The 24914-nt window shown below is 35.6% G+C and overlaps 1 protein-coding gene across 2 annotated transcripts in view; it reads right to left on the bottom strand.

The window, feature by feature from the left end:
- CA8 (carbonic anhydrase 8) overlaps positions 1 to 24914 on the bottom strand; it is a 44206-nt gene that overhangs the window by 8467 nt on the left and 10825 nt on the right. For both annotated transcript variants that reach the window (XM_072411149.1, XM_072411148.1), the window contains 5 exons: positions 12617 to 12741; positions 9746 to 9841; positions 8504 to 8566; positions 7168 to 7216; positions 2370 to 2482 (listed from right to left, as the gene is read on the bottom strand). In XM_072411149.1, coding sequence (XP_072267250.1) covers positions 2370 to 2482; positions 7168 to 7216; positions 8504 to 8566; positions 9746 to 9841; positions 12617 to 12741 — 446 coding nt within the window. The remainder of the gene's footprint in view (positions 1 to 2369; positions 2483 to 7167; positions 7217 to 8503; positions 8567 to 9745; positions 9842 to 12616; positions 12742 to 24914) is intronic.

Below are 24914 nucleotides of genomic sequence, written 5' to 3'. Positions count from 1 at the left end.
TGTGAGGCTACGAGAAAGGATGGGGTTGAGGGTGCTGAAAGTTTGTAACTCTATTGATCCAAAATACAACTAAATTTGGGTTCACAAAAATTCTGCATCTGATTATAAGATGAGATATATAAAATACCAAATTAGAAAAAATGTTGCCACATGTACAGCTCCACATTGTAACTTTTATTATCAGCAAAAACAATGCAGGATCTAGATGTGTGGTGCTGGGGTGCAAATTTCATTAATCAGAACAATATAAGGGCACTTGCTGCAAAACAAAACAAAAAAAATTGGTAACAACATCGGTAACAACACAATCTATGTGTGTTAGCAACAACAGACCTCATGAAATCCAAAAAGGTCCCATGCAACAATAAACAAAAGTAAGAAAACAAATCTCCCCCAATAAATTAACCCATAGAAAATTGAAACACCCCCCACCCAATTTCCTATTTAGTATATTATTAAACTGAAAGAAACAAGTGAAATAAAATATAAATGACAGTTGGTGTGTAGCAGAACTGCGTACCAGCTGTTTAGGAAACATTAGCAGTAAGGGATATCTATCACATATATCACAAAATTATTCCTTTTATACATTTTGGCTCATTACTGAGCTGATGCATGTCTAAGCAATCCTTCATCAATGATGGACTTAATTTCAGAAAGGTGTACATGTGTGTGGCTTGTCTTTCATATATTTGTATTAAAGTAAAGGATAAATTAGTCTTTTGGAAATATACAGCATAGACATCAAATTTTATATACAAATTTTTTCAATTTTCTTGAAACATGTTTGTTGTTTAGCAAACGTGACATAAAAGGCACACTGTTTTCTTATCACTGGTAATTTTCTTCTATATATATCAGTCCTAAATCCTTTGAAGACTGTAGGAGTGCGTTATCGCTTTGGTTGTGTCAGGTTTGTCATTTTAACATCAAACATGGTGACATTTCCCTGTGATCTAAGAGAATTTGTAATGTCCGCAATACAGTTTGCTGCTGGACTAATCTGTAATGGAAAAACAACTTTTCAAATTTTAGTCTGCGCTAATAATTATCACAGTACATACCAGTATTGTAATACATTAAATATCTCTGAGCCGCTCTTCAACTGTCATATATAACCAGTGTTATTCTGACAGATGACAACAGGCACAGCATTAGCATAGATCATTTTTATTGAATAGAGTATTTTCATTTTTTTATTGATAACAATGCCAATGCTCTGTTACCGCTAATTGAAAGAAGACCTGCATTTGCAGGTACATTATATCATGTTGGGTGTGCTTGGAATTGTATGTAGTAATCAAGGAGTTCAAATTCATTAATAAAAAAAGTTTTAATGGGGAGAAAATGTTTACCGCAGAGCATTACATTTTCTCAACAACAAAGTAGAAAGACCTAACCCAGATATACATCATTTTGTAGTGTATAGGTATTACTGAATTTTTGGTTCTTGTTTAAAGTGTATCTCCGCTTTGACTTGGAATTAGTTATCTTTTAGTGTATATGCTCAGTGTGTGTTTAGCATGTTAGTTAGTGTGGTTGGCATGCAGTTCACCAGCATTTATTGAGCATCTGTAAGGCTATGTACACACATCAGATGATTCTTGTCCCATATGCACATCGGGGCTTGTCGTGGATGAGAATCTGACATGTACAGCGGCTGCCCGACATCGTTCAAAGGATCTGTCGTGGTGGATCTACAAACCACCGCAATAGAAGTGATGGAAGGGAAGTGCGGTGGGGTGCCCCTCACGCGTTCTCCCTCCTTCCCTCTTCATAGAACAGTGCATTCATTCTTCTTTTGGACTTTTGTCGGAAATCAGCGACAAAAATCGAATGTGTGTACATAGCTTAAGTGTCTGGACACCTTCCAGCTTCTTAATATTCACCCATTTACTGCCTGTGTTGTTTAACCTCCTATAGATTGAGTAATGAAATGTTAGAGCTCTTGTGAGTTTTGCTTGCTTCACTTACTGCAAATGAAACCCAAAAATATATACATTTAAGATGTATTTTTGCACTGGTATCTGTTAGTGCTTATCCTTTGTCTCTCTCCTAAAACTAAAGAGCAGAGCAATTTACGTTGGTAATTTCCAAGTGGTCAGGAAGAATATCATTTATGCCAAACATTTTACAAAACTGGTCTGCTTAGGTTACACAAGTAACCATATACTGTACACATAAATCAATATACAGTAAAAGTATCTATATAGTTTATAAAATATACGGGATCAAGTTTGGCTAATGCACATTATATCGCCACTACATTTGAAATAATGGCTGACCTATAATAACATTTTTTTTTTAAAGATAAGTGTAAAAGTTTAATTTAAAAAAAAAACATTTACAATTTAGTAAAGAAATCTCACCTGTGTTTGGGACACTGTCAAAGGATACCGGAACAATATCCATGTGACTCCTTCACTACAAGGTGGCATAGTAAGAGAGCCTTCATATACCCAGTAATCACGGAGTAAAGGGTCTGGTATGCAGAAAATAGAACAAATTAGTTAAATATAAATGTACTAACAAATTAATAATTCTAACTGAAAGTAAAACTAGGCAAATACTATATGTATTATCTGTCTGGCAAATCATCAAATTTTCCTAATTGAAAGTTAAGGGGAATATTGATAATTTTACTTCACTCAAGTTTGATTCCAGAAATCCTATCAAAAACACTGGTCAACAAACATTTTCTTGCCACACAGATTAAAGTCATTTTAGGTTATGTTTGATGCATGGATTCCAAATATGGTATTGGTTTTGATAGATTGGCTCTAGTTTTTGAAATAATGACCTCAATAATAACCTCATAGAAAACTAATGAAACATGAAAATAGGCAAATTTAAACTAGATATGCCTACCTATACAAAATACAATGTTTGAAATACTTAATGTATAATATATTCTATATTCAATATATTTACAGAATTAATCACAAAAAAGTCATTGAAAAAATCTGTTTGTATGATTTTATGCTGATTTTATGCTGATGATCAGGACAATCACGTTGAAGGCTCCAGCAGTAGTCTGCCATCATGTGTCTATCCCATCTGCCCTGATACCTTTCTTCTATCACCTTTATATTTAATGGAACTTCTCCCCTTGTTCCCCTCTGAAATCGCAAAGGTTTTCTGATTTTTTTTGCAAATGGCTATGGAGATAGTGTACCTTTGTGCTCATAGTAGCATCCAAATTTTTAAAGTTTAAGAGCAAGTTTTGTACCAGTTTCCATTATTTTGTGCTTTATGGTTAGCCAGTTCTTGACAAGAAGTAAGAAGTTCTTGACAACCATGACATAGCTGTGCCAGGCAGAAGCTTCAGTATCAGTCATGTAACTTGTGAAATTTGAATTATTTTTCAGTTTCTGAATCTGGGGTCTGCCAAAGATTCACGCTTTTAATTTTTTAGTACTCAATCCAGGGAAGAATCTACAAATGTATTTGAAGTTACTTTGTTTGTTCAGAGCTCTAACAAATTGCTTAATTAATCCCAATTTATTTGTGTAGTGGAGGGAGAATGATTTTTTCTTTGTCAACCATTGGCTTGTTAATGATGTTCGCTGCACCTTTTTTAATGCTTTCCCTTGGAGGCCATGTCACTTTTTTCCAGTGATCCTGATTTGTTTTACTATCCCACAAGCAAATGAAACATCTTTTTGTATCCACTTTGCTGTCCAAGTAGGAAGTTCACCATTTTTAAATCCACACATATGGACCATTGGCGTTCATGAAAGCAAAGCTTTTGTAAGACTATTTGGATATTTTCATATTCTTTTTTAAGTTTTGTTGGGTGTCCAATTAGAATTGATGCATAGCAGTTGCCATTATGCAGTAAAACAGATTTTAAACTTTGAACTGCCTATGAAAAGACACCAGTCTTCTCCTCGGTATTCTGGTAGTCCCATACGGGCTAGTAGACCAGGGATGTTACAACAGTACACAAAGTCTCAATCATCACTGAAATATGGTAGAAGTGTCACCTCTCTTGTCCTTTAAACCGTTATTTTAACTTCTGGTCTCAGACAGTTCTTTTCTTTTAGCTTGGATGCTAAAAGTTCAGATGCTTGTTTTGACAGACTTAGGTCATGTATTAAATCATTGAGCTCTTCTTGGGAGAACTGCTGGTTTGATGAAACACTTCCTTCATATTTATTTCCACTGCTTGACTACACTCCAAACCCTGTATATCCTCCATGTCGGATACAGGAATATCAGGGAGTGTACTGAACACTGGTATGGGAACCATGCGGCACAGGTCGTCTTGCTGATTCCAGTTCAGGGTACTCCCACTTGTTTTTCAACGATTGAAACCTTTTACATTCACAGCACAAAAATAACAATCATTATGATGATTTTTGGGCTCTCGCCATACCATAGGTACACCAAATTTCAAACTTTTCAGTTTTTCAAGTTTTGCATATCATATGTGGAGCCCAATACTTATCTAAGTCCCCCAGTTTAATACCAAAATATGCAAGATATGATTGTTTCACAAATTCTGTAATGTTTCTTCTCTGTTTTTGCTGAGAAAATTCCCCACAAATGTAGCAAAATACATTAGGGTCATTTGAACAACTTCTTAAAGAACTCATATTTCTGTAAAAGAAGAAAATGTATGAATAAAAAGAAGGCAATTGAAAGTTTCATGAAAATAATATTTCTACATTTATATAAAAAATGCAAAACATTGGTGTAAATAAAGATTAATATTAATATGCTGTGTTAACATTTGTTGTTTGGTAAAATTGACTATTCCGATTCCTGTATCACAAGAACTAGAGCCAATTCAATGAAACTGATGTCATTTCTAGATTCAGCAGAACTGAAATACACGAAATATATTGAAAAATTCTTTGCAAGTGAAAAAAAAATGTTTTTGTTGAGCTGTGTAATTGACTGAACTGACATCACTCCTACCTTTCCACTACTCAATGAGGTAAAAATCTGTGCAGCCATCAAACATGGCTCAAAGATCTAATCAGGTAAAGTTTCTCATAGCATATAGCTAGTTAAACAGTGGTTGGGATGATTGTGAAATTTTATATATATATATATATATACACTCTTACTACATTGAGACAGTATGCAATCCCCATCCATATATAAAGAAAAGTGACAGGTATACGTGCACCCTACAGAATCCTACTTTTTTACACTTCTGTGAAATATTTTCAGAAATATCCAACGACAGCAAGAACATTTCTCAACCCATGTAATAGTTTAGGTCTGATCCCTAGGTTTTCTTTTTTATCAATGCAAGTTTATTCTTTTTGCCTTTGTAAAAGAGCCTAGAATGAAAAGTGACATTTCTTATATTATTCACAGAACTATATTACAAGACCAAACTTTTATTTATGACGCTTAAGTTAAGATAAAAAAGGCAATTTCCTTTTTATTAAATAAAACTAGTCACGGCCTATAGTTTTCTTTCCACATAAATTGGAGTTCTGAATGCAATTTCTTGTGATGCAATACCCAATAAGGGTAATTTCCATTTTTTTTCTGCTTTCCATTATATATTTGAAACAAGCACTGGTAGAAATGTGAAATGCAAATTGCACACCGACAATTACAAATGATTTAAAGAAACCCGGCATATCAATTTGTTGGGAGCTCTGGCAGTATTTGAGATGCTCTACACCTTCAGTTAGTTATACGAAGAATCATTCCAAACAGAATGAAAGAAAATTAGTTCCATAAAATCCAACTACACATACAAGAAAAAATGTAAGCAGACAGGTTTGTATTGTAGAATGGACAGGTGTTGTCCCTTCTGCAATATAATAAACGTAGGGGACAGGTGTTGCATATGTTCAGTCTGCCTAGACACCGGGCATATCCCAGCATCCTGCACTGAGCAACTCAGTGTACTTGGAAAAGAAGATGGTCAAAAGGCAGGTAAGCATGTTTTATTGCAGAAGGTGTATGTATAATCATGTCAATAGGTAAGTATGGAGGCAGTATTGCTTGGATATGGAATATAATACAATGAAAGGCTAATCAACAAAAGTCTAATGCTAATGAAATGGAGCTGTGTAGCAGGACATACACAGGTACTCACCAGTTTCTTTTCGGTTTTCTCCCTGCCCCCTCCTAACATCACTCATCCCTGTGATGTATGGGCGGCCACCTACCATTCATAAGACTCACCTCATATGAATAACGTAAGTCAGATGCCCACTTATACTCTTTTTTCTATCTATCATTATCAGAACACATAATTAATATAGATATATAGCTATATTATCTATATTATATAACTGCATATCCACTTTTTGGTGGTCTGTAGCTGTTAATGTTTTCTGTATACATTATTTTGAACTGTATTACCTACAAGACACATCTTTATTTTTGCATGTTTATATTGTTATACCAATGTGCTATATTTTTTGCATTTTATCATTACTTATATATATGTAACTAATTATGCTTATAATGTACAGAAACTGTATCCAGTACATGCCTAATGGAAACATACTACTACCCCGTGAAAGCCTTTATCAGTTGAAATGCGTTGGGTACCATGGGTCTCACGTATGCAAGCCTAAACTCTACAAGGAGATAGTATTCTGTACTATATGTGTTTAGTTGGTTGATGGCTAGTGCCTGATGGCCTACATATGATTACATATGGTCCTGTCTTTACAAGACCAAACACAAATTTATACAATTTGTATTGTGTATGAGAAACTTATCATTAATACAATACAATTCACTCTTTTGCCCTTTTTACTTACGTTTATCTGGGGTTAGCAATTGCCCTCACAGAAGAGTGAATAACTAGTTACTGTTTATGTTTCCACCCCTCCACAAATATTTATTGTGTTTATTGCAGAAGGGACTTTTTCTGTCCTTTCTACAAAAAAGAAAAGGTCCTGTCCGCTCACATTTTTAAATGTGGAATTAAAGTTCTTCTTTAAATCTTATGTATGGCAATTTGTGCGTCTGAGAAGTGGGGCTCTAAAATATAATACTTCAGTCTTTTCACACACACATATCACTTCTAGCCTTTTGCTCTACCTTCCTCTCTGACACCAAAACACAAAAAAAAAAAAAAAACAATAAACCTTTAATACTAAAACAAAGGGTGCCTAAATAATTACACAATAAAAATAACCACAGTGAAGCATAATGACTTACAGGCTAATAAACCTGACTCACCGGGTAATAATGAGTTGGGATTAAAACATGGAATTGTCTTTGATTTCCCCTGTAATAAAATAGATGAGATCTTGAACGAGGGATGCAAAACAGTCAATCAGGTAACAGTCTACAGACCTTGGACCGAAGGACAGTTTTTTCATAATGTTACTAATTATAACATCTCTAGTCTGTGTTTTTGGCTGGCAAAATTACAAGGCCATACTACTAATTTTATAGCAAGGACATGAGATATGGAAATAGTTTTATTTTCATGTTTTGTACTATATACTAAAATAATAAAAACATGAAAATTAAACCATATTTTATATATTAGAGGAAAACAAACTACCGGTATATATAGTGGTAATCTTCCTTGCTTGTATGCTAATATCTGAGTTTATCAATTTCTCTCTATGTCTGTTATCCCATAGGTACAATGTGCAGGACCAACTTGGATACAAGTATGTTTTTTTCTAAAATTGTGGTTTTCATTTAATATAACAATCATTTTGGTAAAGAATCCTATTATCAGAAATTGCACAAAATAGGTGGTCCAACTGGGATTATCAGTGTATAAAATTCACACATTAAAATGAATAAGAAATTAACAATCAATCAAGATGTATGGCTGTTTTAGATTAATGTCTTTTGTCAGGTATACAACAATGTTTAGGGACAATTGTCAATAGAACAACTGGACAGTTTAAGGCTATGTACACGGATGTGTCTCGGATGAAATTCTTACATGTGTATAGCAGTCACCCAACATCATTTGTGAATACCTCATGGTGGATCCATGATTGACAATTGGAAAGGACCACTATGCAAGACATAGTGGATCACTTACTTACCCTCCTCCCCCTATTCAGAGATCAGAATGGGTGCAAGAAGTAAAAGCCAATATTTTCAGTGCAAACACATACAACAAGAACAATCATAACAGAGGATTTATTGGACTTTTATGCTCAACAGCTAAATAGAAATCATTTGAAAATACTGGCAACTCTCAGTGCAGTTTGTACAAGTAATATGCCTAGTATTATATGAAAAAATATTTTTTAAAAAAGGACTCTTAAAAAAGACATTGCTACCTTGCAAACCCCTCATATTAAAGTTGATAGGAGGAACTATAACTATGCTTTTTCATGTATTAAAATGGCTTTTCTCCTGGGACACAGCTGTTGTCATATAGCTAATAGGCATCTCCATTTAGCGGCTGTTCTATATAGCAAGGTCATTTGCATTTGCGTAGTTAAATATGGAAAACAATAGTGTAATTTTAGCATGGCACACATATTAGGCATAGTCTCTGCATTGTTCTTTTGCACAAGACACTTGCTGGACAAAGACTTACTTTATACTGGATATCCTCAAGAAGTTCTGTTACAGCTTTTAGGCCTATGTGTTCCTTTCCTATCTAAAACACAGACAGACAATACAAAATGAAATAATAAAAAAAACAGCTGCAACAAAGCAAATACTGAACGTAAATGTATAACTATAAACAATTTTATATTAGTGCATGCACATAATCATCTATATACATTTGTAACTCTGAAAACAAACTAACACTAATTGAACAGTTTATTAATTTTTAGGAAATTACAATTTTAAACATTCAATTCTGTCTCAACAGACATCACAATTGAGTTAAATCTTAATAGTTCACAGGACATTTTGCACAGAAGTTAACTGACTCTATAGGGTCTATTTATAAAGTAGAGAATCTGAAATTTACTCAAACATTCCCTGACTCTTTGGGGTCTATTTATAAAGCAGTAAATCCGACATTCAGTGAAACGTTCCTTGGTGGAAAATCAATAACTACCATTGAAATACATGGAATTGGAAGGTTCGTCATCAGGGAATGTATGACTTATATATAGACCTACATGAAAGAAGCTGCAGCGGTGACACATAGTTGTGAAGTAGCTACAACAAAAAGATTGTAATTTGGCATTACAGCGCTGATCAACTGATGACCACAACACATAGCTTAAAAAGTGCATTACACTGTGTTCCCCTTTGGAAAAAAAATGCCTTTGAAATGTGATTTATATATTTTTTTAAATCACATTATTTTTTTTATTTTTGCTTATCGATATAAATGTATCAGACAATTTTGCAGATCAAAGGAATGGAAAATTTCATTACAAAATATTTTTTTTTTTTTTGGGTAAAGAATACAGGGTCACATTTTTCTTTAAGTCTTGATTTTGCCTGCTGGTAGAGATAGATGAAGAACAATGGGGACAGTGACAACATTTTAGCCACAACACCAATGTTCCAACCCACAGCTGGGGGTGATCCACCAGATTCCTAAATGGTAGGAAAGACAGGAGGAAAGGTACTTATCACAGTCCACCCTAAACAGATAAATGTAAGAGGAACTTTAAGCTGGTGCATTTTATAATTGCCTGCTGCTAAACAAATTGCTTTTTGAATCAAAAGTCAATAGCAGTCATTTTCTCATCTGACCATAGAAGAAAAATGTAGAGCCTTTTGCAAATATTAACTACTTTTATAGTATCTAGGCACACATACCAGAGCTATATATTTTCCCTCATTCATTTCCATAACGTAATAAAATACTCACTTGTACAAATAAGGATATAATAGCAATGCCATGTACTTGTCCCAAGGCTTCCTCAATATTTCTGAATAAAGTGGAATTCCAATGAATGAGGTGGAGCTAAAGACATCAAAGAAAAATACTAGTAAAAAAAAGTAAAAAGGAGACACATATTATATACACTGCTGTTCATCATTTTTCATCTTTTTGTATCAAACACTATTTTGCACAAGAAAGGGAATAAACATAGCTATTCTGTTACAGAAGATTATAGGTATTCTATCAATTTTTCCTATATAGTGCTAGGTTTAAAAAAAAATACCAAACTGAAAATCCCAATACCAATGACACTAAACTGAACATCCAAATAATTTTGTACCTGTAAAACAGAAAATAAATTTACAATTCTACTGCTGGTTGTGCTGCAAAAGAAAAAACATACCTGTACATTTTGTGTCTGACAAAGGTTAAGGGTTTATGCAGTGCATACTTGGGCACCATGGCACAATCAGAACACATCCAGGTCCACTGTTAGTTATTATTGAAGGACTTAGGTTAAGTTTTTGGTTTTAGATGGCAAAAGGTTAAATGTTAGGTATTGTTTTTGGTTGAAATGCCAAGCTATTTAGGTGTTAAAGCAGACTTTTGGTTAAAATAATACCCCATTTTACTACCTACCCAACACATTTAAGGTAGCAGAAAGCATACAGACCCTAATAAAATGTTGTATACCTGTGCCATTTATTAATAAAAGAAAGTGGCTAGTAATATGGCTGCTTTCCCACTGCAAAGAGATATGTAAAAGTGTTCATCTTAGTTAAGACAATTAAGATTTTCCTATTATAAATCAATTACCAATGGGCCTTGGGCTTGTATTGATGGCATTAATTTAACATCAGTTTGTGGTGATTCTGAGATCACTCAGAATTCTATTAACCAACGAAACATAGTAGGTTGTGCAAGGGGCTTAGTAATATGGTTGTTTTCCCATAGCGAGAAGAAAAAAAAAGTGATTGTAGTGAGTGATTGTAGTTTAAACATTTTTAATCTCCTATTTTAAATCAACCATCAGTTAGCTTTGGGCTTGTGTGAATGACATCAGCTTGGGAACAGACCGTGGTTGGCATTGATGTGCATTTTACCAGCAGATGACCTCCTTTTCATCTGCATTTGACCTGCTTCAAGTAGGTTTTTGCATTCCCATTGACTTGTATGGAAATGCAAACACCTCAAACATAGGCCCCTTGACACAAACCCTAAATTTGCTTTGATCTCTAAATAAAATAAAGCCATTATGAGCTGGGCTTATGAAACAATCTGAATACTAGTTATAAATAGCTGTAAACAACTATAAGGTTCGGATTTTAAAATATTATTTTAAACTCAACATTCAGCTTAGATCCAAATATGTTTTCTGTACAAGTAATAGATCATAATCATGTACAAATCTAGACCTCGGTATAGCAAAGACCTACAAAATTTTCTTCTGTGACTCATAAACTTGACAATATAGTAGTCTCAAGCAACAACATGCTTGAGTATATTTGTTTTACTTTAGGTCATTATTCTCCAATCATCCCCTCTGCACTTTGGAAGATGTCACCTTACAGCACTGAAAAGAACAGATGCCATAATACATAGTCAGGACTCTTCTAAATCATCTTACATAATGTTAGATTAGAATCTCATTCACACAAATCACAGCAAACGCTTTATCTATGGAGAGAGTTGTCCTTCATCTTCTGCCAGATAATAACACACACACATACACACACATTTAACTTGTGCCAGTGTTTACTTTCCCTATTTGTTCTGTAAAGATTGTGAATAAATGTTATGCTTGTCACAAAAAATAAATCAGATGCTAAGTGAGGTAATATAATAGGCACATGCTCACTTATATATCACTCTCGGAGCAGGCGATAATACTCTTATCAAACACACAGAGACATTTAGCTATTAAATTCAGGAAAGAGCCAGAGTTTATTGCATGAAGTTGCAGCCAAATATAATATTATGAAGGTCATAAAGAAAAAACAAATTTCACCTTACATTCGAAATAACTTAATTTAGAAGCAAAACCAGGAACTCGGAGGTGATAGGATGTTTGTTTTGTCTATAATTTCTACCTTATGCTTCCCTTTGGGCGCCAGTGTAGAATTCTATTCTGCTTCTCATGCTAATTTGGGTTTTTAATAATTCTAAACTGAAGAAAAATAGACATAATCCCTTGTATTCAATTACATCTTACAAACTGGAGTCATTAATCCGAGTCATTAAAACTGAACTCCAGGAAGATATAAAAAGTCACAAATTATTGCAGCTTTGTATTCATTTAGACATCATTATATTTATTTTTAGTACATGCAACCAATGTAAGAACCTGAATTTGACCTCAAATCAGCCTCCTTCAGTCCCTGTATAGCAGAGCTCAGATTGGGAGATAAAAGCAGCAAAAGAAGCCAGTCAGTGGTGCCCAATTGCAATTGCCTAATTGCAGCATTCCATTTCCCTGTACCCCTGCCATTTTGTCCATTAGGGCCCTGGAGAGGGGGACGCTGGGCAAGTACCCTAAAAGCAGCCCTTGCACGACCTGTATGTGTTACTAAACTTCAGCATATAAAAATCAGGAATCCTGTTCTGCAGCATCCAATAAGACCCTAATAGATTTTATTGACAAATTAGAGTCTTAATAAAACAGTATTGTAACATGTGTTTTATTTAATATTTGATGTTGTTCAGTATGGCATTGTAACCAATTAAAGCAGAATTCAGCTAGTCATAAAAGTCTAATTTATTTAATATTTGGATGCTAAACGTATTTCAAACCAATGTTTTTTGCACCATACAATTAATTGGCCTATTAGTAAAGTATACGGCTAATATTAAACATACCTCCATTGGAAAAGCTTTGAAGTTGACCGTGTGCTCTGATCCTCGCTGGTTCTCTCTGCCCCAGTGAAATTTTGCTTCATGTAACTCATATTCATGACCTCGAGGTAGAGGACCACCTGTTAAAACTAAAACAAATTGTAGGTATTTCACATTCTGGTACTGTGTTTTCTCCTTGTTATAAAATATGATTTATTAAAATAAATGAGTACATAATCTGCACAAGAAGAGAGGCAGTGTGACTTCCTCCTGTTATGTAATCTTTAGACACGTAGGTTCTGTCTTTTTTTATTTAAGTACACTGCAAAATGCAAATACAACTCTGCAAACAGGGTAAACAAATAATGAAACACTTAAGACTAGATTACAGTGCACCTATTCTTTAAAATAAAGAACTCGCCAGCTAATTGAAGGCTGGAGAATGTGTTCTTTTCTGCTTTTGATTTACTTTTGACATGGGTAAATGCAGTGTAATTATGACCAAACCTTTAAGACTGTGGCCCTTGGCTCCCCATCTTTTTCTTATGTTCTGTTGGCTGATTGTGGCAGAAGAATGGCTAGGGGTCAGAGGAGATGGGGAGCATTCAACCCTGTTAGCATTTGCAGCCCTGCAATGGACCACTTTAGTGTCTTTAAAAAAAGGTAATTTTTGTACATTTCTGCAAAGAGTGAGTTTACATCATTCCTCCCCCATGGCATACAAATATGAGATTACATTCATTTTCAACTGGATCAGTGGATCTCTCTGTTTACAGGCTCAGGGACAGTTTCAGACATAATGAGGCCTTGGGCAGCTATGAGGAAGGGGCCCCTAAAGCACAGCATTTCAGCTGCCTATTGATGTGCTGCATTAACTCCCCCCTCAAATCCACCACTCTGCATTGATGTAAACTTGCAAAAGTAAGTTCTTTACACTTGTTTGCTAATGGAGAACTTGGAAAATGTACAATCTTATACACAATGGGGGTGATTTACTAAAGAAATTTAGACTTTTCCCTTACCAATGTGAATTATTACTTTGCAAGTGATCATTCTCATAGCCTAGTAAATGTGATGATAATTCACTTTGCAAAGAATACCCATGGATGCTTGAAATCAACAGAGCTTCATTTCACTTACTAAGATAAGTGAAATATCTCTTGCAAAAAATAGCATTCATAGCACTTACGTTGCTAGTAAATCTATCTAAATGTGTATATATATGGATATATACATATATACAATATATATATATACATATATTTGTTACAATATATTTCAGCAAACTGTTAGGCTTGCATAGGGAAAGTGAAATATTAAAACACAATTATTATAATATTATATTATAAACATGAAGAACATTCTGCATATGTATTGACTATGTATAGATACCTTGTGTACAAACACAAATTCAGAAACTATACAAACATGTCTTTTAAGACACTAAGGACTCTATTTATAAAACAGGTTATCAGAAATTCCCTAAAAATCCCTGGTGGGAATCAATTACTTCCACCTAAATACATAGACCTAGGAGATTCCCATAAGAGAATGTTTCAGGGAATGTCTGCTTCCCTGTTTTAGAGCCCTAATAGTTATTACATTTACATGCAAAACGTTACAAATTCATAGGAAAACTTCTAAATTCTGTATGGATATGCAATGTTTTGAGTATTTAAAAAACAACTTGTCCCAGCCTTTATTTCATTAAAACCAAATATGTGTGGAAATTAATTAGGCATTAGGATGTGTGCAATGCTTGGAAATGCTATCTACATGCTCTGTTTAGCCAAGAGAAAGGAAATGAAGTAGCTGTATAAGAAACATTTTTAACTAGTTATAGTAAATAAAACTCTTCTCTCCTAATTGCATATAGTAAAGTAGGATTAAGTGAGGATGCTAAGGTATTTTATTTTATCCACTTAGCCTAATCATCCAAATGACTCCAAATGACATGAAAATTAGCCTGATCATCAAAAAAGTTCATACAGTGAACATAAAGTAGAGTACAAAATTCTTCATTCTCCCTGGTGGCTCCCCTAGGGCACTGACACACACCATTTTAGTATGAGTACTACAGAGGCTATAGCAGAGGTCCCCTACCCCCGATTTGCGTCTGACAAGTGTCTACTTGTCAGACGGCCACGGCTCTGGCCGGTGCAACCACCAGCGGGGTCAGGAGAAGGTCCTCCCTTGGAGGATTGCAGCGGCCAGAGCTGCAGACCACGTCTACTGGGGACATTGCAGGCTCAGGGCAGTGGGCAGGTTGTCTCTGGGCACAACCCAACCACTCTCCCATCGCAGTCTCAGACTTGCGATGGCAGAGTGGGTGGGTTCTGGGATCATGACGTCACTCTGGGACGAGCAGAAACAAAGGCTTTGGATTAAAAACAGCCAGGTACAAAGGGAAACAGGCAGACTAGTCAGACTAAAGGCAGAGGACAGATTCAAGGCAGATATGAGGCCAAGTGAGGCAGGCAAAAAATAGTCAGAATCCAAGCAGAGGCCATTCAGGGGGAGATAAAGAGAGGTAAAGCAGTGGGGATCATTTAGGAGAAGCCCCACTATTCACATAACGCCACAGCTGAGACCCTACACAGCAGATTAGACCCAGGGGATGTAGGACCCAGCACCATGGAAGCCATGATGGTGACCAACAGGACAGGAGGCATACTAAGGCACAAGCGATACCATAACAGTAGATCTTCCTGGTAGTAAAATACTGGGGAGTTATCTATGTGTAGTGAACTGTCAATCGTACTGGTGATGTGGATACTGGGAAGTGTTCTGTATGTGCTAGAGTATATACATAACTTATACCATGGATGGTGTGCTTTGCCCTTGTTTGAACTTGTACCCTCACTTACAATAAAAAATATAGTATGCATTTTTGGCTATTTAAAAACCATATGGCAATAAAGTGTGGTAATTCTCTTCTTTGTCAGAGGTGCACACAAGGACACTAACCCACACTAATAAACCTTCACTTTTCTACTGATGTGTAACCAAGTTTTGTGTGTCACAGAATTCTATTATTTCCTGAGTACATAGTGCAGCTTTGGGAAATGTGTCTGATGCATTTGATTTTCTCACAGAGCTGAAGTGTCAGGATTTCAGCCTCAGCCTTATAATTCCTCAAATCTTCTGTGCAAGGTCAACACTAAAACAGGAATGTAATCTTAAAGTAAATTAGTTTTTATGGAAGGCAAGAGGAATGTATCACAGGTTTATTTTAATGGATAGGTCAGATGATGCATAAACAATGAAAATGGATTTGATTGGAACACCACGGAAATTGAAACATAAAGAATTTTCTTTGAAAAGGAAAACTACTCATAGAGGAATGCATTAAAAGCATTCCAGCCCAGCTATAGGGAAAAAAAATAAAAACTGTAAATCTGTAAACAAAAACAGTACATAACATAGAATTTTGTTTATGGACATATTTGAAAGGTCACTGCTAAAATATTAAGTAAAGCATAACAATGTCTGGGCAATATGCACCTTATGATTGTTAACACTTTTGAAATTATTTGATTTTGAATAATGTTATCTAAAGTGAATCATTCAAAACTGTAATTTTGGCAGCATAAATTCTCAGTCTTTTCCCATCTGAAAATCTTTCCATTTTCTTGTAGATTGGGGAATATCCCAGTCTCGATGGCACTTGTCTATGCAAATTAATATAAACACTTGTGTATTTCTAGCAAACTATTTACTTCAGCCTTCTTGATACTACGGTTCTCTAATATTCAATCAGTAATTTAACAATTTCTGTATTACATGCTATACAATTTTTTGGAACAATCATGAGAGGCATAACTAAAAATGGCATGGCCCAAGAGCAATCTTTATCTTTAAGAGGTCCCAGAAACATTAAAACATCAACAGCTTGGACCCTGCATCCTGCAGAACTGACCATTTCCTGTATAGACATTATCAAAGCTGTTTAGTAGTAATGGGTACCACCTTCGTAAGTTAAAACTGCTACATGTGGTGATTTTGTGGGAATTGTGGGAAATTTACTGATAGGATCACTTTAAATTTCTGTCTGCTTACATCTGATTTCTTTCTTTTTATCAACCTTACAGGAACCTATCCTTCAAAATACCTTGACCACTTTTTCTTTAAATTAAAAGGTATTACCAACCCCTGGGCAGCCCTTAATTTCCCCATGTTCACCTGCGCTCCATTCTGGGCATCCAACAGGGATGAAATCAGCATGTTTATGGCCACCCTTAAACTGTATGTATAACTAAAGGTTTTTTTTTCTAGTTTTGGATTAGGTGATGAGTCTATCAGGTTGACAGTCATGGTAATCATTACCTCCAGAACTAAAAGTGACACTTTATCCAGGATATTATAGTTGTAAATGTTGTGGATGTACGGGTAAATTAAAGATAAATACTGACTTTTTAGTGTTTTGTGTCGTTCTTTAACCCTTCCTGACACTTTTAGTCCCACAAATACTTCCACTTTGTTAGAGTAATCAAAACACAAGTTGATGATAAACCTTTCAATAAGGCCATTTAATCAGGTTACCCTTCCTTTCTCTATCCAAAGCTAAAAATATACACCTTAGGTATGTATCATGCACACACAGAATTTATTTACATATTTTTTTTATATCCCTTAAAGTCCAACCTAATCCAAAATTAAACAAGGCAAATTCTTACAACAATCAAACTAATAAATGAAAATAATAATAATAAAATAAGTATTACCTTTGCTACTAAACTTTTCAAAGTTTATAAGGAGCTTTAATAAATCAGATCAGATGTCTATCCTGTAACAGCACATTTATCCACACAGGCTTACAACCTTTGCTTTATCCACACAGGCTTACAACCTCTGCTTTTTAGTCTCCTACAAACCCCGACCCTCCTCATGTAGGACCATAATTTCTACAGCAATGCAGAGTTGTGGGGAAATATGGCCTGGCATCAATTGTTATTCCAACTGGTTGACCCTCCCTCCAGCTGAATCCACAAATGCAGTGAGCATTCCCATTTTGCCCATGAAACAGACCTTCTGTCCACCAATTTTTTAAACTTGGTAATCCATTATCAGTCTGATTAATATTATAGTTTGCCATGTTTAGTTTTGGGTTTAGTTGTAATGTCTGCTGGTGAGTTGTGTTTTAGTGACTCTTGACCTCATAATTTCTCTACACTTTAATGTATAGGTTACAGTTAAAGGGTTCAAAAAGTGAAAGGCAGCAAAAAAGCAGTTTTGGCAGACTTAGTAATAGGTAGTGCACAGCCAGTTTAGAAGGGGATCAACTTATGTAAGCTTAGAACAGGGGTGTCAAAGTCAAATCACATAAAGGGCCAAAATCTAAAATACAGGCTAGGGCTGAACTTTTGATTAGGACACATATTCTTAGTAGAAGTTTAGATTCTTCCTCACCCTGTGACACCATATCACATACTGGCCTCGTGCATTAATCATGTTCTGAAAATAATGAATCATAAACATATATTCACATACATATATATATATATATATCCCATCTTTCATTAAATTGTCCACCTTCTGCATCAACTTTTCTCTTGTTGGACATTTTGCGAGTGATAACTTTTTTGAGGTCGGTGTACCTGACCTATCCTGGAATGTGTATGTGAGGGGAGCCACTAACTGTGCTGAGGTGGAGGCTGTGTCTCTGAGTCTGGAGACATCCCACTGAGATTCCATACCTGGAACAGCAGCAGCATAATACTGGCAGCAGGATCGGGACAGTCGTGCTTAGTGCTGGGTCTCGGCAGGAGTGTGAAGAAGCAACTAGGGTCTTTCTGCTTACAGCTTGGACAGGCACTTGTGTGGACCACCCTGCTTCTACCTAGCTTTCTGGGATTGGGTCCTCGTGCCTGTAAATGTCAGGTGCTTGGATGTGGGACCTCAGGCCACATAAACGGCCGTATTCGGCCCACGGGCCTTGTATTTGACATCTGTGGTGAAGGATATGGTTTGCTTGCATATGTTTATCCAATCATCACTTGTCGACTCTTCAAAGAGATTACGGGGTAATTTTAAAAAAATTAACCAATCATTCAACTAATTGTAAATGTTTTCATCTGTGTTGGTCTCCGAAGCTTTAGGCACACATACTTTGCTTTAATTCATTGAACACAATTCCATATTTTTCACCCAGTCTCCTTGCACTGTCACTAGGAATATCCGCATAGTACCATATGAATTTCTTGACATTTATGTAACCACTACTAGTTCTATGTTAGTATACATGTTAGCCAATAGAAATAAAATGACAAAGAATGTGCTTTGCGTGAAACCTATTTGTCAATCTACATAAGGTACGGGTTTATGAAGACATATGTGAATAAATGGTCAATTTTGCAAGAGATACAAGAGGTATACTTTATGAAAATGGGGTAATAGCAGCAAAGATAATCAAGGACCTTTCTCATAATCTCTTGATTATTCTCTATACTGACCAGCTGTTACAAGTGACTGATGCTTTAAAGTTATCTAAGTGTCTTACTGTTGTCATATACAACGGATTCTACAGATTGCTTAATTGACTTCTCAAAATTGATTTAGCCTATATCAGTCTTTAAAATTATATTTCTTTCAATCTTTGGTAATTATAGGTGCATTAAAATAGTATGGGATATCAGGATTGTGGCAGTAATATCTATTTTATGTCCACAGGAGAAATCATGAAAAAAGAGGCTTCAGTGGGTCAAGTGTACTATTTATTGAAGAATGTTAAGCTTAGCAGAGCACTTATGTCTTTCAGCTTCCATTTAGTTTCATTGAATGAAGTCTTAAAGGCTGATTGTTGTATGTTTATAAAGTGTGTGATCTATAGACCCCTTTCCTTTTTCATCTCTTATGGTACTTGAAAGAGCTTTCAAATGGCAAATCTGGTCTGGTCTGTCACCTGTTATATGACAGAACATCTGATAAGTATAATTATCATCCATCTATCAAACAATCTATAGCACAGAAGTATACCTGTGTCCCCTTTTGTGTGAATCTAATCTTGTAAACAACCGTAAAAAACCCTCCTCGGCCTTAATATAGATGTTAGTTCAGCTTCCTTTGTTTTTGTTTTTTCCAATCCTGAAACCCAATTTTCTGCATTATGCATACAGCAACTTCATCCTGGATGTTGATGCTCAGCCTGCTTGTTCTAGCTCAGGTATTGTCTATAGCTATGTTGGTAGAAGGTGGAGGGACCTAGCGTTTATATGTTAGATGAAGCTGTTATATGATATTGTCTGGGTTTAGGGGCTCCCCCTTTAAGAATAACTGCCAACCAATGGGAATGGTTGCCACTTTGTATATTAAATGGGCTCACTGTTTATTTGTGTTCGGGTTTTGATATTACAATTTTTTTAGTTTGGTTTGATGATTTCTTAGTTTGGTCCAATGTCTTTTTGGCCAAACTAGAGCAAAAATTTGAGACACACGATTTTATAATCCACTGATCTCTGGTAGAAGGAAGGAAAATGTATCACTAAATTTCTCAATTAAACATTGAAGAATTTCACAACTTATAAACCACAATGAATACAGAATGGATTTTTCATTTACTCCCTATATCCTTTATGATGTTTTCTTCTCTCCAATGCTGGGACCCAAGTAAAAAAAAAACATTACAGGCACACAAATCTGTTAACTAAACTAGGCTCAAATTTCTGTTTTGTTGGAGATATATGATTGGTAAAAATGTCGTTGTAGCATGTATATTGAACTAATTTATTTGTGTTTTGTATAAAATACATATACCCCTCTGTCTTACTTTTAGTTAGACCAGCCCTTGGTTAGTTGTAGACACTACAGCCAGGATCCCAGGTAGTGTGTATTTTATAAAGTGACATTTTAGAGAGAATTTTTAGCTGAACACAGACTACATTGGAATCCATACAATGTGAGCATTACCTATATCTGTCTGTCATCCGACATGAAAAAAACAATACAGGATGAGTGTACATTGCATTGCCTCCTATGCCCCCACCATAACGCTCACTCGGACCATAGTGCGTTGATAGGTAGGAGATGACACTGACAGATGTCTAACTTTGAAAACCAAGGTAAGATTCTTTATTCCTTTCACTTAGGAAGTCTGCAGTCATTTAGGATCTCCTTTTTCCTGATGCTGACAGAACCAACAGTGCTAAATCTTTCTAAGTATATACTGTAAGTAAATAATAATAGGTAGTTTCCCTTTCCTCAAAATTAGATATCTACATTCAAGTTTAAAGGAAAGGATTTTTAATAAAACTTAAACTCATTTTATACCCGCAATTATGCTTTAGTACTATAGAAAATGATCCGCTATATCTATTTCTCAACAGCTATTGTTTTAAAGAGCTGACTTTTCCAATAGTAAAACTGCATAAAAACTTAAACTGCTGTAAAACTAAAATATTAATCTCCTTTAATATAACATAATGAAGGTTTAACTGAACTAGCAAATGTGCTAGTTTTATGTAATTTATGTATAATATGTATATACAATTTACATACACTCACTGGCCACTTTTTTAGGTACACCTAATCGACAGCTTTTTAATGTAAATACTTACAAGACAACCAAGCATATTTATTGCATTTGACAAGAAAACAAGCTTTAAGTTCAAAACAAGTTCAAACCATAAGTCAAGAGCCAAAAAGGTGATCTTGTTGACTAGTCTGAGTACTTCAGAAACTTCTGATATTTTCACAAACAAACATCTTTAGGGCTTACAGAGAATAGTCCAAAAAAGGTAAAACATCCAATCAGTGGCAGTTCTTTGGGTGAATAGGCTAATCAAGGTTTCCAAGAGAGCAACACTAAATTCTTAATACATTGAACATGAATGTAGATAGGCTACAGCAGCAGGAAACCACCCAAGGTGCCACTCCTGCCAGCTAAGAATAGGCACTTAAGGCTATAATTCACATGGGCTCACCATAAGTGGACAAGGGGTGATTGAAAAAATATTGCCTGGTCTGATGAATCTATCTACTGCAGAGTTTGTCTTGGTCAATAAAGGGTTACAAGCGGCTGCAGAAAGAGCTCAGTCTTTAAGATCACCCACAACCTCAGCTGTGTTTAGCAAAAGATTTCTTCTGTAAGCCATGCAAACCGGCCCCTCCCCCTTGAAAGCCTCCCTTCTGCACACAAGCGAGCAGGGAAGCCTCTTTCATAAATAGGAGGCATCCGCATGTCGGATGCCTTTAACCCGGGGACTACCTGTACACAAATAAAATATCCAGACGAATTGCATGAAGTATGATGAATATGAGATTTACTGAAATCTCAAAATTGACCAACACTATTAGCCAAGGCTACCTAGGATCCCTTACATCTTACGAGAATTGCAGTTTGGGCTTTCTATTTCCTTGGTCTTAAATTTTCTATGCAACATCATGTGTTTGCCATCGACTCAAGGGACATAATTGTCCTCTACTCAACATTTTTGAATGCCTACATTACAACCTCAAAGTCATTTACTGAGACACTATCACTTTAGCCTGCATGGGAAGATCACAACGTCTCTTAAATATGATGCTGCCTACCATTAAACCCATAGGAAGAAATTCTTTAAATTTCTGGGCAATGGACAAAGGTTAAAAGAATCCCCACTTGGAATGATACCCACTGGAAATGATACATAAACACTACTTTTTGTTCACATGTTCTACCAGGCATTACCATGTATTACCACAAATGCATTGTAACGTACAATACATTACAGTCCATTCATTTTGAATGGCACCTGTTACAGTACCAACAAGGCAATACTTCCCATTAAGCCACCTAGGATGCCATGGCCTCTAGGGTCGCATTCCCTGCAGGACTTTTGCAACTTTGGCTCACTATTATCCTGGCTGCCCTCCCATATCTGTCCCTGTATGAACCAGTGGAGCGACGCCGCACTTTCACCTGATTACTCTGAATATCCTGGACATGTGTCAAAGGGCCGACCATATACGGAAGCAGCAAAGTATGCCATCCAGCAGACACATATGAGTACCAGGTGAAAAACATATCCTAGATCAATTGAAATTCTAGTCCTTGGTGAGTAAGGGCAACAACCATTTTCTTGGGGCACCGTAAAAAAAGAACATCTAGCCATCTACCCTCCTAGGATAAATGTGCAAGTGAATTCCCAAAGCCTCTAGATTCCTAAAAAGACCTCAAATTGCCACTGTACGGCTGAGCTGACTCTGACCAGTAATAAGTTATAAGAGCTATGTATGAACAGCATCACATCATCACATTTTCCCCCATGAGGCAAGTTGTGTGTGTGTCGGTGTAAAAGGCTGTTTTTTGCTGGTTGGTTGGGGGGGGAGCAGTAGTAGATTGTGAGGATGCCATTCTTTAAAAAAGTGTCATCTCTAAATCCTGGTGTACATTGTTAGTGGTTACCACAATTTCCACATCCTTATCACTTTTTGCTCCAAAGTCATTTTTTCAGGCTGCTACTCTTATATCATCAAAACCACACAACAGTCAGTCTTTGTCTACAAGCTACTAGTCAAATAGCATCACAGCTGAAAACTCCAGATTTGACCCTGAGGCTGAGGATTTGAAGGTTATCCCAGGGTCTCAGGATTTATGTTCTTCAGCTCAGGGTCACAAGTTCAGTCACAAGTTTTTATGTTTTTTACAAAATAGGTCCTCTTTTTCTTTACCAGTGTACTGTAAATACATTCTGATTACAGGGTGCAAATAGACTTAAAAAGAAAATATTTTTTCTCAGAGATCCTAAAAACCATAACTAAGATTCACATACACATTTATTATTCCTCCTTTATTCATGGAAAATAGTACTGTTGAAGGTAAGGTTCCAGTTTTAAAACTAAACTCAGAACAGACTGATCAAGCCTTAACTTGTAATGAAATAATAACAGGTGTAGAGGAAACGTCCATAAATGGGCCAATGTTCACTTTGAGTTCCTGGAGCCCTTCTGATCGCCCAGAAGATTCTGTTAACTGAAATGATTGTAGCACCTCACTATAAGTTTTGCAGAATATATGGACTCAACCAAGTCAACATTTACAGTAGAAACAGTTATTGACAGCATATGCATTAAATAGAATTCTCTGAGCAAACTTCATAAACCAACAACATTTCAACTACAGATCATGTGACTTAAACTAGCACTGCCTGAAACTCATTGCCAGCCGAATAAAGTAATGTATTGACAATGTTGTGAATAGAAACACTGAGGATATTGACAAGCAAACACAAAATCAATGCCACCATTATTTTTACATTTTAGTACAAATTGTTCCATAAATATTAATATTACAAAACTGTCGTACAATATATGATCAAATATTTTGACATCACACAGTGTAAGAAGACATCACCAGACTCAGCTGACTACCTCCAAAATCAACAACAAAGCTATCTAGGCCACCTGGCCAACTTCTTACCCGCCATGATCTATCTGTATTCTAAAGTGAGGGAATCTAAAATAAGGTGGGTGATGACACAGATTTAATTTTTAACAGTTTAATTGGAATATTGATAATATAGACAAAATATAAGCAGATAAAACCTCAGATTTACATATGATTATATTTTGTTTTTAAAACTCAAATGAACTTGCAGTTTAAATCAGCCAAATGCATTTCATGTGATGCTTGGCAAAAGGGGAAACCTTTGATGCAAAGATGATTTTGCATTACAAGTTAAAAAAATAACCTAAAAACACCATGTTCCTAGTAAACTTTACTTAACATGGCAGCCCTAATTAACTCTTTCTTTCCCTACTGACCTTACCTATTGGGATGATACTGATTTTTATTTTTTTATAACCATTATTATTTAAACTTAATTTTGTCTTTATGAATTTTAGCATTTACTGAATGAAAAATATGTGTCATGATACCCAGATTAGGTAATAGAATAAAATATGCTCTTTTATTTGACAGGAACAGGAATTTTTTGTTTTAAAAATAATACTTTTTTAGCAATTTTTTTTAGCATTTTCAAATGCAGGGCCTTTGAGTTGCTTAAGTTTACTTTTACCTATGTACCATGCATAAACCAAAATTCTACAATAATCCTGGTTTAAAAATAAATCCTTGAAACCATGGATAGAATGTTTTAGTTGGCACGCACCTTGGTTTTTTGGTGAAAAACACAATAAAGAAGTGTTTAGTTCTGCCAGACTGTTGCTGTGCATACTAAATAGACATTCTATTCACCCAACTGATAAAGTTGGACTTTGCTGCTGGCCCTTAATATTTTCTTTCATTCCCTCTGATAGAAGAATGTGAAGAAAATAACTTAGAAGCAATTTCCTCTGTTTAACTGCCAGCCAATTAAGAGCATGTTACAATACAAATTTACTCAAA

Source organism: Pyxicephalus adspersus, chromosome 5, assembly GCF_032062135.1.
Source record: "Pyxicephalus adspersus chromosome 5, UCB_Pads_2.0, whole genome shotgun sequence".
NCBI lineage: Eukaryota > Metazoa > Chordata > Amphibia > Anura > Pyxicephalidae > Pyxicephalus > Pyxicephalus adspersus.
The sequence above is the reverse complement of the archived record's forward strand: the minus strand, read 5'-3'. Positions and strand labels throughout refer to the sequence as shown.